Below are 13,114 nucleotides of genomic sequence, written 5' to 3'. Positions count from 1 at the left end.
ATATTTGGAGGGGTACAAATTGCCATCAAATCCACAAAAGGGGGCATCACTGTTATACAGTAAATGACCTTGATCAAATATACAGCAGCTCTTTGTGTCAGCTGCAGAAACTATTTGTGGATGAGAACTTCAGATAGGGATATTTTTTAGCTAACAAAACAAAACAAAAAAAAAAAAAACACCCATAGTCTATATTTAGTGGCATTAAAAATACCCACATATTCAGTTTGATACGACGCATCACCAGATGAAGCAAAAGATCTTAAAAAGCAGAAAGGATAAAGACTGTTGCTCAACACTGCCATCTTGTGGTGATAAAGCATAGGCCGTACAACATTTGTAATCTCACGTTGAGTATTTATTGGAATGTTTTTCAAGTTTTTCAATTACTTTCTTTGCACAGTTATGACTTCAAGTGCAAATACTTTCAAAAATTAAAGAAAAAAACCCCTAAACATTAATCCAAAAGTAAAAGAGCAGAAGAGGTGTGGTTTGGTTATTTTTTTGGTAATAGAGGCAAAGCAACACAATTGGATGAAAGAAAAGTGCATAAAGTGTGAAATTAAAGTGTCTCTGTGTTTTCAGATCTTACTAACGATCCTGATTGACTGCAGCTGCTAGTGATTTCTTTTGACGCCATTCTCGAGTCAGTTTCTCAAAGGCGTGCCGCTTCCTTTCACTGTTTTCTTCAAGTGGTGATAGTTGGGAAGGATCTTCATGAGGAAGTCGAGCTGCAGGGTCTGTGGCTGTAAAATGAAACGATTACTGTTTTCAGAGCAAAGCCAACAAGGCCTTCCTCTGCCTGAAACTGAAGGGGTGCATACAGACCTGCGGCTTTTCGCTCTGCACGCGCCTGATGCAGCTTGAGCCGTAAACTACCGTGTTCTCCGGCACGACTTCGCACGTGTTCACCTGGCAGCACGCGCCGACGATGCAGCCGCTGGTCAGTATCACGTTTCTCCCCACATCAGCTGTGGTTAAATAACAAAAAAAAATTTAAAAAATGGGGGAAAAAGCGTCTCCAGAAGAGCAATAGAAAGCAAGATAATTAGTCTTGTCCATTTAGTAGAATTAAAATTTTGCTGTATTGGCTAATTAAATGTGTGTGACTGTCTCTTGAGATTTTTTTATAGTGTTTTAAAGAGGCCAGGTATGGTGTCAGGTTTTTACAGGATTCTCTTCAAGACATAACTTTCAGATAATCTTTATCTGCTGTGTGTGATTTATTTAGGACGGTCCCACTCATGATCACTAATGAGTGCCTGACATTAAATAGGTGGCAAAAAAAAAAAACAATGTTGAAAGATAACAAGTAAGTCTTGGAAGCAAGTAGAAAGAACAAAGGGTGCAGCTTAAAACTTAAATTATCAGAATTTATCCACACACATTTTTACCTTCCTACACAAACATCATGTCTATTCAAGCCTCCTATCAAATATTTTATAGTAAATAAATTTTCTTCTCTGTATCTGTCAGGGTTTTTTTTTATTTTTTATACCATCACATTCCAGAGGGAACTCGCATGTCTGTTATTGAGCAACTTTTGTAGCTGCTACGCTACAGACTCAAATTTGGAATGGCCTAAAAAGTTCAATCTTAGACAATTGACCTTCTTCTCTATGTTTGCTGTATCTCTTACAAGGCATGGACCAAACAGCACAGGGGAGCTTTCTTGACCTTCTTCTTTTCTCTCTTACAAAAAGGCCAAGTTTTATTTACTGTTTACAACTACTTTATTTACAACTAAGAGGCTTTAAATGCATATCGCAGATTTAGATTTGATGCTAAAGGTAATTTTTTGTTTCTTCCGCTTCACAACGCTGCACTGCTTTGTGTTGATCTATCACCTGAAACAATGACATTTGTTATAATAGAGTGACAAAATGTGAAGAGGTCTAAAGGGATGTGAATCCTCTTCAAAGCACTGGATGGGTTTTAGCTACGGTTGACTTGCAGGCCTCGAGAAAACAATATGAAGACTATACTCACCCTTGGACTCGATCACATTGTTATCTCCAATTTTCAAAGCTTGGGATACTGAGACAGAATGAAGGATTTTAAAAAGGATACATAAACAAATATACACTTGTTTGCTCTCTGGAGACCCCTGGTGGATTATTTCTTTATTTGCAGCAGTTGACTTTTTTTTTGGTTATTACTGCACAATTAATTGGGTCACTAACATATGCGTGATATATTCATTAAAGACTAACAATACATGATCTGTAAAGGATACCGCACCCCACTTCAAAAACATTATTGGTCCCAATGATCATCGTTTTAGGTTCAACTCCCTCCGAGTCTGGCATTATATTCTCAGGGTAACTACGGACACAACACGGATTAAAACCCTTGAACGAATGAAAGATTAAAATTTAAAACACATTCACACACACACATATACACCTACCTGTTAATGATAAGAGCCTGCTCCTCTATTAGATTACCCTCCCCAATTATAATGGGCCCTGCCTCGGCTATGATCCGAGCTTTTGGGTGGACGACTGTTCTAGCTCCTGAGAGAGCAAAAACAATACATTTTTGGTACAACTGTGATGTTTGGAGTATAGACTCCATTGACTGAATGTGTCAAAATAAAAAGGCTCACCAATGGTGACGTCTCCTCTTATTTCACTCTCAACGCACACAACAGCCCCAGCTGCTATTTTAGCACTAAAACGCAGTTCATACAAGAAAAGAAAATCTAATAAGCCATCAATGTGGTCGGTAAACACGACTGTAAGGAGAAATACGTCACCGTTACATCCTTACAATAAAGGTTCCGCGAATCATTTGTGAATTTATATGATTTAATTTTTTTTTTTCCCAGACAGAAATTATCACCAAATTAGTCACTATAAATAAGCACATATGCGTAGATAAAAATCAGTTCATATAAATACCTTTTAGGTGCAATAATTTGCTTCGAGTCTGACATCCTTGCGACAGCGAACTGGCTGGTCGACAGTTGATTATTAATCCTTCAAAAGTCGAGCACGGAACCATTATGATGGCTAGAAGGGTTGATGCTGCCCCCTATCGTCCTACTAACGTTACTACAAGACAATTTTACTTGTAAAATTGTGTGTGTGCGTCTTCTTCTCTTCTTCTTCTTCTTCTTCTTCTTCTTCTTCTTCTTCTTCTTCTTCTTCTTCTTCTTCTTCTTCTTCTTCTTATTATTATTATTATTATTATTATTATTATTATTATTAGAGATTAATTTCAGTGAGTTAATTAAAAATAAATCGATACTGCATGGAATATCTGCAGTAGTATTTTTAATTTGGTATATTTCTGACCACTTCGATTAGTACAACTTACAGTTGAAAAAACCTGCAGTTCATTCTGTCAAAAAATATTAGATTATAACATCAAAACAATGACATTTTTGTGCTGTAGCCATGTTATGACCTACATAATCACAGAAAAGGTTGTTGAATAACAGATGACCAATAGGCAGCCACAAGGCAGGTGTTGCCAAAAAAGGCATTGCTAAAGAATATAAGGGTTCACAGAATTCTGTATGTTTGTTCTTATATAATGTTTTTCATATATATATCTAATATGAAAAAGATATAAAATATTATGTATGACTACACACTTGCTTGGTTTAAAATAACATCATTGTTGGACAATGTCTCCCATCCCACACAGCTGTTGTGGGAAGCTGATGCAGAACTGGAGCTCCTTCCATGACAAACCGCTATGACAGATAAAGGAGTTTCATCACAGACCCTTATATTATTCCATGTTTTAGTAATGCATATTACTTATGTATTTTTTTAAGAAAAGCAAACAAACATCTAAAGTTTGTGCCAGATTTCTAATAAATAAAAAAAGAGTAGTTTGTGTCTGAAGTGGGAAGCAGTAATCATTCCGTTTTAATTGTAACAAAAGTGAAAAAATAGAATGGTAGTACATACTTTAAAGCAGGATTGGGAATGATGATTGCACAGCAAATACCGAAAGAACACAGTGTGTTTAGTCTAAAATACTAAGTTGAAGGAAAACAAATCCTAAAAAATAAAAATCCCACCTCAAAATACATAAGCGGTCCAAAGTTAATGCCATTTGCAAAAAAACAAAAAAGTCAAGCAACAAATACAGTAATTTGGTCCAGAGATATCTGAGGTTCTGCATGTGAAAGTTTAGATAGTTATTGTTGAGGTGAGGAGTCATGCCATCTGCTGGTGTAAAAAGTCATAGCAGCCCTTAACCAGGACTATGTTTCCTTCTTCTGACGAGCTTTATGGAGATGCTGATCTCACTTTGCAGCAGGATGCCACAACTACTACTTAAATTCTCTAAATGACCCAGCAAGATTAAATAAAACATCAGTCCACTGCTCGGTAAATGTGTTAGACCATTTGCACGTGTCTAATTTGTGTTTTATTTATTTTTTTAGTTATTCCACCAACTTTCCTATTATTTCCTATTATATAACAATCTATACATTTTCTTAAAGCCAAATATTGTATAATAAGCAATTCGTTCAGGGTCGTGTAAGTGTAAAACAAAAAGCTAAATCTATTAAGATATCTTTATTTTTATTTCATTCCCCAGTTGAGTGTGGCTGAGCTTCCTGCAGAGCGCGACATTTCCCAAAAAAAATTGGAAAAAAATAAGTAATTTATAAATCATCACTTTAAGAATTTTTATGAAAACGCGCAGTCAGCACTATTTGCTATAAAAATAGACTTTTTATTGTGACTTTTTGGTGTGTCAATGTGTGTGTGCGCGCGCGCGCGTACGTATGCGTCTCCAACCCGCAGCCGCTGGAAGTGAGCCACGATGATGCTTTGATGAAGCGAAACACATTTCACCTTGCTAATCCGGATATGACCTAAGCCGGGACCTTCACAATAAAATCGAGTAAAGTTGTATGTTCGGATGAGACAAAGATTGAGCTATCAGGCCACATTGACAAGAACAGCAGTTGTCAAGCATGATGGTGGTAGCATTATGCTTCGGGTGTGTCTGGCTGTCAGTTGTGCTGGTCCATTGCACAAAGTGGAAGGAATAATGTAGAAGAAAAACTACTTTCGATTTCTTCAACTTGACCTGAAAAAAACAGTTGGATGATTAAAAAGTGTGCATGCATCAACAGCCCCGTCATCAAAAGTGTGTTTAGTTCGAAAGAAGCAGGAACAAGGTTGTGGAAGGGCCTTCTCAGAAGTCAGATCTGTGCAAAGAAAACCAGACATTTTAAATGAACTCTAATAATCTCGCCATAAAGTGATCAAATATTAAGACAGAATGATGGAAGAAGCTCAATTTTGGTTACAAAAAGCAGTTGAGATAAAACGTTCGACGAAACAATTAACCAATTGTTGGTGGGAAAATTTGTATACTTGAGCTTGTACGTATGCATTTTAACACTGTAGAATAAATACAAAGCTATGCATCAAGTTTTCTTTAAAAAAAAACACTAGATGTTTGCTCTACAATCACTCCTCCAAATAAATCCTTGAAAAGTTAAGGCAAAATTCACAACCAGGAATGTTGGAGTGTATGTGAACATTTTCTCTGAGTGTTACATTATTTTTGATGGTTCAGTATTCATGTTCTTGAAATATATTCACGGGTGTAAATCACACAAAAGGTATTTTAAAGACATTTTTTAGCATTTATTTTGTAGAAGAATAGCAACAAGTGTAAAAATAGGTACCCTTGTAGTTTTTATATAGTTAGTTAAATGTAGCTCACGTTAGATGATTATTTTGAAATCCCGTGGAGGAAACGCTGTGCGTGATTACGTCACACTTACTGGCGGCTGAGTTTTTGAAGAGGAGCGTATGACTGGAAAGTGGACAACCGAGGTGAGCACCTGAATCTGCACACCTGCAGCTCGTTAAACACTGATAGCCATTAACGAGCCACCTTTAATTGGCGGCTAACATGTAGTTGAGAATGAAAACAGCTCTTACTATAAAACAACGGAGCTCCCCTCAGCTGTTTGGAAGCGAGGCGGGACTGAAATCTCGTTTGTAACAACTTTGTGGAAATATGTAACAAACAGATGAGGACGGAAAATGGAGCAGTCGGCAACCCTCAATATAGAGAACCTCAAGGTAAGGTGTTAAAGCTTAGTATTTGATTTAAACGTGTGTGGGGATTTTTTAAATGTATATTTTTACTGAAAATAAATGTTCCAAAGATTTATTTATTTTTGCTAAGTCTTAAGAAAGATGACCATTTTTCACTTGAATGCATTTTGTTTATAACATGCATCTGTTACATGTATTTACACATGATTACAAAGTCTCTGCTTTAGTATAATTTTCAAATTATATGTAAATTTTCTTTTCCATTTCTAAATATATCCGTAATGCTTATATCCCTTATTTTATGTATTTCTTTGAGTTACAAACTCCAGTTTTTCACTAGTCTTTTGCAACAGGTGCAGCTTCTGTTTCAGTACGGCCATGACATTTTTTTTTTTTTTTAGTTTTAATCTGATTAAATATGAATAGCAATTGTCTGCATCTCTTCCCTCCAGGCAGGAATAAAATTAATAGTAATCAAGGTGCCTGGCCAAACATTTCAGGGAGCCTACCTGGACTTCCTCACATATCTCTCTCTTGCAGCACACCCCATAGTGTATGCACTCCCCTCTTCAAGAATCGCAGTAATGTGACAGCCTATGAATATTCCGCCTGCATGCTTTCTCATTATCATTCCACTCTAGTGAGGGGAGGCAGTAACCTCTGGGTACAGTATGTGCATCCCATTCTCCGTGCTGCTGCAGTGCAAAGAAAAAGAAGAAAGGGGAGGGAAAATAATAAAAAGAGATATCTTGTGTGTAAAATCCACACAGCAGAGCCTCTGTTTGACTGAGCTCTCAGGTCCAGCTAGCACACACAGACACACACTCACTCAGCTCTGGGCTTACTGGTTCACGCTTATCAGTCAGGAAATCACCCCAGATAAAAACCAGCTCAGAGCTGATCCAACACTTTGCCTACAAGTCTGCAAGTTTCTCTTCCGTCTTGTTTTATGAACCATGTGGCTTGTTAGACTCTAGGAAGATGACTTAAGAAATAAAAAAAATAAAAAAAGTTACTTAATATTCCCATCCAAAAAAAACGGGGCTCTCTTGCATTACTTTCCTTGACAATGCAGCGTTCAGTATTACACATCCGCTGGGAATTTGGCCAATGAATGCAAATGACGCTTGTGCATGCTGTCCAAAAGTGGTCCTACCGGCCTCCCTGAGGATTTCCAAGGGGATTAGTGAGCGGTAGGAGTTTACTGTGGGGAAGTGTTTGTCTGTTTACATCAGCAGTTTGTCTCTCCTCCCCTATGCAATCATCACAGTAGAGGGAACTGTCAGTGCTGTAAGTGTCTGAGACTTAACAGCTCTCGACTTTAATACACAGAGGTGCACAGAAAAGACTTTTTGTGTGCATGTGCCGAAACTTATTCTTAAAAGCCAGAAGTATTGTTCTGTCTGGATGGAAAAACCTTTCTGATGTTCAGTCTTATTGGTTTCAGGCCTTCTGCTGCGACCTTTTTGTTGTGCTGGACTTATTGGACATCACTCATCTCTGCTGGTCCGACATGCTTTGAGTCAAAAGAAGTGCACAGCCGGCCATCTTTCCGTCCCTCTATCCATCAATCAGCCATCCACCCAGAAAGGGCACTGCCTGCCAAACGATGAAGCCATTGTGACAAACTTCAGTGATTGTCGCGCCAGCAGAGATGAAGGAGCCTGAGGGGAAAAAGGAAAGGGGGGCGGGGGGGAGAAAAATTGGATTTCGCATGTAAGATGGATGAGTATTGACAGTGGTAACCTCTCCAAGCATGCTTGTCACATCAACAAGATGTGAAAAAAGTAACGTCAATGCACGAGTTGCGCACAGAGAAGCGTAATTGGCTCTTCCAGTTGCAGTTGGTTGCAATCAGGTCGCTTTGATTAGTCTGTCAAAAAATTTTAAAAAGCCAACAGAATTTCTAAACAAGCAACTTCCTTTTTGGCAGATCTTGAGGATGATTGTCCGTTTGTTGTGCATAATCATTCGTGCACTTCAAATGTTTTCTTGCCTCCAGCTGAGGCAGCCTTGTGGGAGTCCAGCGGCGCTGCTGCATGAGAGCGAGCGGGCCTTTTTGCTGATTAACATCATCAAACATTAATAACGTCCTAATTTCCTTTCATTATTTGTCTTCTTAGCTGTATTCTGCTGCCTCTGCAGTATGTCATCGCTTGATCAAAGCGGCATGCAGACCATCATCCTCGACAATAATTGGTGAAGATGAGCTGCACTGGCAGCGTGACGGGACTGCTGGGTAATTGCTGGCTCATCGGTGGCTTTAGCTGGTTGCAGGTGCAAGTTTTTATTGTCAAAACTCTTTTAAATCTTTCCCTGAAGCAAAATGGGATTGCTCAATTATGAATGGGATTAATGAGGCAGAGTTTTCAAAGACTGGATTGTGCAGCAAGTCCATGTGGATAGTTTCACAGCATCACCTGCAGAGATGTTGTGGCTTATTCCACCTCAAAGTAGCATGCTGCTGTGTAGGTGTTTGGTTTCTAATAATAGAAAGCGTGTGTAACAAGGACTGTGGATGGTAAATCATCCGTGTGGATTCTGACCCATCTGTTCATGATGGTGTGCATATTTTTTTTTTTTTTTGTGAGCTGCAGAGTTATTTCAGCAATTGTGTTATACAAAAGCTGCTGTTACTGTTTAAACAATAGCAAACTTTCACATTTTCAGATGTGAAGATGGTAATTGCCACATTTAATAATGGGTGTAGTAAAATGACTTTTTTATACACCAATTTCCTTATTTCTATAGTATTGCTTTTTTTTCTTGCCTGAGATCAAGGTTTTGATCTTTGTGTTAATATCACCAGTTACTAGAATAAAGATTCTTTAGTGTCAGATCCAGATGTAACGGCAGCAATGAGACATGTATAGGTTCATACAAATGTACTCAAAAAGAAAAGTATTAAATATATAAAAACTTACAACAAAGTGTGTTTAATGTGCAGTATGAATATTGGACAAGATTATAACTTGAACATCTGCCCAGTTGCCATTGATGGCTCATGGGAACAACCAATGACTTTACAGGGTGACTGGATAACTCCCTGGCTCCTCCCTGATTACAAGTAATCTTTAACCTTTCTTATATTGATACAAAAGACTTGCATAATTTAGCACTCCATTTCAAGCGCTTGTTGCAAAGAATACTATATCCTTTCACAGTGTATCTCCTTAGTTATGGCCTTGATGCACAGGGAGTGACGAACGATGACAAAAGGCAAAGACTGTCCACCATTTGAGATGAACCAACACACAGTACTCAATGGCAGTGGTGGTGATAAATGTTGAACAGTTTTCAACTTTATTGTGTTTCATTAGCTTGTGTTTGTATATCTACATGTACCAGCTCAAAATTTCACACACACAAATTTTGCCAGTAGCTTGGCTGGACAAGAGCAAGTGATTGGCCTCATCACACACGTTCATAGGAAATGAGTGGAGATGGAGCGACGTCACCTCCGTGAGGCGAGCCCATTATCTGTCCTGCTGCTTTACAGCTATGCTCCTCATGGCTTGGTAAAGTCACAGAAGACTTATTGATGAGGTAAATTGCCAATTTTAAATGTTGATTTTTAGATACTTTGTTGAAGTGGTGAATAATTTTACATAAGATTTCATAAAGAGAAATGATGCAGTATGTGTATTCCTCCAGATATTTGTATTGTAGCTGCTAACTTAAAGTGCCCAACTGTTGTTGAGCTGAACTTTAACTGGTCCAGCTTGCTTACATTGCATTTTCTTTGCATCCAAAGTATAATTACCTGTGTACAGTGACGTGTGGTCAGGGGAGGCATGGAAAAATGTATAATAAAATGTATAAAGATATTTTCACCCTGTGGTTTGTATTATAAAGTACCTATTTTTCATTTAATTTAACCAAAACTGATTTTTTTTTTCTTCAAAATTGCTGAATTTTCGCATTTTCCCATTCAAATGCTTAGAAGCGAAGCCGGTGAGGCAGCAGCGAGCTGAGCTTCACCTGGGATTGCGCAACCTCTCGCAAACTGCACTGGTTGCTATTCTATGGGAGCAAGCTCCTCCTGTCTGTACGTTGCCAATAAAATGGTTAAAAACATTTAATGTATGAACTGATTTTCTATAATTTAGCTTATGTATTTAATGTACTGTGTTTTTTATTGTCACCAACTGTGTGTGTTTCGTGTGCTGAGGAGCGATCAGAAACGGCAGAGAACAGATTCGAGGTGAGGCAGGCAGTTCTCTTGCCTCATCACTGGGGGCGCTCATGAACCCAAACATTGTGACTGCACAACTGCAGAGTAAGTGACGGTAACAGCCGTACAGTAGCTGCGCTGGTACAGGGAGCGAGAAAGACGTGGTTTTGAGTTGTAATTTTAACGGTTTCTCCCTTTGCTGTTAAGCACAGCACGGAATTAATATCTACATGTCTAAGTTTGATTGAGATAACGGCATTATTCTGCGGCTAAGCATCACATGTCAAAGAATAGTCTTTTTGCCCTCCAGCATTGTACGCACGCGCAAAATTTCCTTATGTAAACGATAACATACAGGGGGTCTAGATTTGTAAATCCAGTTATAATTAAGTCGGTGCCTCACCTGCTATGAACGTCACTGCCTGTCTAGCATTTTACACTTCAAATGTAAAGGAAACTAATGCTTTAAATATGGTGCACTTATCAACCATATAAGTACCATTTGGGTAGAAAACCTCTCTTGCTCTTGTTGGATCTCATTCAGCCCTCTCCTTTTTATGGTTGTAATAGACTGCAATATCTGACATAATGAAGTATCTGATAGTTCATAACAGATAATTGAATCAAGAAAAGCTAACGTTTTGGAGGCAGATTGATGTATACATTAATAGTCTGGATAAGAAATCACAGACTCCACTTGTGCCGAGTATGGTGGTTTGTCAAAATTTGCAAGTGATTGAGTTTCCCCTGGCAACAATGCAGTGAGTGAATCTAAGCAGCTGGTCAACTGACTAAAATATTGTTTTAAAGCAATTTTTTTTTCTTGGCAAATATGCATCAGAGCCACATTAAATATGTTGTAGATTATGTTTAAGTTTGAAAATTGTCTGATACTCCTAGCAACACTCCACCTACAAAGAATTGTGACTGCAAAACATGACTTTTGTGATGCTAAACCTTGCGACTTTCTGTTGGTGCCTCTGATAATACTCCTGTCCCTTCACTGTAACACTGGTTAAATTGGACTCGCTGACATTTCTAGGTCAGTGATGTGGATCATTTGTACTTGCTGCCAAGTCGCAACGTCGATTTGTGAGACATCTGCCACCACTTCCAAATGTGACCAAAAGTGTTCATCCATAGAAATGACCTCTTAGAGAGTGAATGAAGCCTGTGGAACAGGTTTGTTTGGTGTGTCCAACTGTGTGTGTATATATATATATAATATATCTTGCATTGTGCGTATATGCATTCAATCTTTCGTATTGCACCAAAATTAAATCAAATGCAATTAAATGCCTTTTAGAAGTCACCTTTGTTTTTAAACCGAGTCCATCTGTTTGTAATGTAATCTTCTAGAAAATGCAGCTGATCTGAGGACCTCAGGCTTGTTGGAGAATATTTGTGAACAATCGGCATCATGAAGACCAAGGAACACGGCAGGGAAAAAGTTCTAGAGGAGTTTAAATTTGGATTAGTTTATAAAGCAATACTAGAAACTTGGAACATGTCATAGCACTAGATTGTCCAAAATCTAAAGGAAACCTGCCAAGACGAGGCTTGCTAAACTAATAGGCCAAGTAAGGAAAACCTTTACTTGAATCGGTCAAGAAGCCCATGGTAACTCAGAATTGTTAGACCAAAATTAGCCAGCTGGGAATAAGGTAGATTAAAGAATATTTCCAGGTTCTTTGCCAATTTCTAAATTAAAATTTGTGCCAAGAAAACACACAGAAGAAACAAATATGTACAAGCAACGACCTCTTGGTGAACTACAGCAATAAAGTCAGTATGAGGCAGTAAGTGTTAATACATCATGCTAAAAACTACAGACTTTGCACATTTGGTGTGCACAAGTCGGTCAAAACCTCTTACTGCATCAAATTCCACAATAAATGTACCCAAGGGGATGCCCAACACAGATTTGTGCTGCATCGCAGTTCTCATGGAGGTAAGCTGTCCAAATACACTCACTGCTTCAAGTTCGAGTAACGGTGTTGTGCCATCCTTAAAATGTTAACATCTACATTAGATTCTGCTGATCACCTTATTTTTTCAGACACTAGAAGATATGATTTTTTTTTTTTTTTTTCCTGCACACCTGCAGACTCATGCTGTGGCAGCAGATGGCTTTCCTTTGCGATACGACGCACTCAATCCACAGCCTGTGTTACCCCTTAAAGTTCATAGTGGCTACAGGTTTATGACAGTCTTCTGAGTTTGATCATGGGTGTAATATTTGTGGTTAAATTTCAACCTCCTGTTTTGTGTGGGGTAATACACGCATGTAGTGAAAATGGGGTAATAATTAAACTCCCTCTTTTTTTTTCATTGGCATAGAGCAACACTGAAATACTTAAGAGCATCTTTGGTTCAGTGACTTTGTTTTTCTTTTAAAAAAGCTATAAATGAAGTGGGATTTATTCTACTGTAAGCTGTGATGTACTTAACTTATTGCTGGTTGGGATTGGTTGACCCTATTTTGCTGACCAGATGTACCATTAATACACAGCTACGGATTATATGCAGTTTTTTTCTTTTTTTTTTTTGTTCTTAAAGCTTCTGGAAATTTATATTAAATTCAATTTTGAACACATTAACTAAACTTAGTGTCCCAAAGACAGTGTTAAGTTTGCCTTTCTCTTTTTATTACTTCTATAATGAAACCCACTTGGTTGGTCAGAATAGTGAAGAATCTTGTGCTTGTCAAAATGCATCTGTTTCTATGAAACGATGGGCAGCCCAAGGGCTGTTTGCCTATTTCTGGCATCCACCTTTAACCACTACACCACGCACTGCCTGCACAATTCTTTCCAAAATCAGCCTCTGTGTTTCTGGTTTTATAATGACTAAAATTCATCAACTGCTCACCCCCACAAGAAATATTGATTTG

The 13,114-nt window shown here is 38.2% G+C and overlaps 2 protein-coding genes across 3 annotated transcripts in view; one reads left to right on the top strand and one right to left on the bottom strand.

Moving 5' to 3' along the window:
- Positions 1–336: 336 nt before the first annotated feature.
- Positions 337–3,042, bottom strand: LOC103480656 (dynactin subunit 6-like). The gene is made up of 7 exons (XM_008435683.2): positions 2,904–3,042; positions 2,609–2,673; positions 2,411–2,516; positions 2,237–2,325; positions 1,990–2,037; positions 829–971; positions 337–746 (listed from the first exon to the last, which is right to left on the bottom strand). Exons 1-7 carry the CDS (start codon positions 2,936–2,938, stop codon positions 648–650), a joined length of 585 nt encoding a protein of 194 aa, XP_008433905.1. The 5' UTR covers positions 2,939–3,042; the 3' UTR covers positions 337–647.
- A 2,737-nt stretch (positions 3,043–5,779) lies between these two features.
- LOC103480654 (zeta-sarcoglycan-like) overlaps positions 5,780–13,114 on the top strand; it is a 41,100-nt gene continuing 33,765 nt past the window's right edge. For both annotated transcript variants that reach the window (XM_008435682.2, XM_017310606.1), the window contains exon 1: positions 5,780–6,071. In XM_008435682.2, coding sequence (XP_008433904.1) covers positions 6,033–6,071 — 39 coding nt within the window. In that variant the 5' untranslated portion in view covers positions 5,780–6,032. The remainder of the gene's footprint in view (positions 6,072–13,114) is intronic.

The sequence above is a fragment of the Poecilia reticulata genome, linkage group LG18 (genome assembly GCF_000633615.1).
Source record: "Poecilia reticulata strain Guanapo linkage group LG18, Guppy_female_1.0+MT, whole genome shotgun sequence".
Lineage (NCBI taxonomy): Eukaryota > Metazoa > Chordata > Actinopteri > Cyprinodontiformes > Poeciliidae > Poecilia > Poecilia reticulata.
The sequence above is the reverse complement of the archived record's forward strand: the minus strand, read 5'-3'. Positions and strand labels throughout refer to the sequence as shown.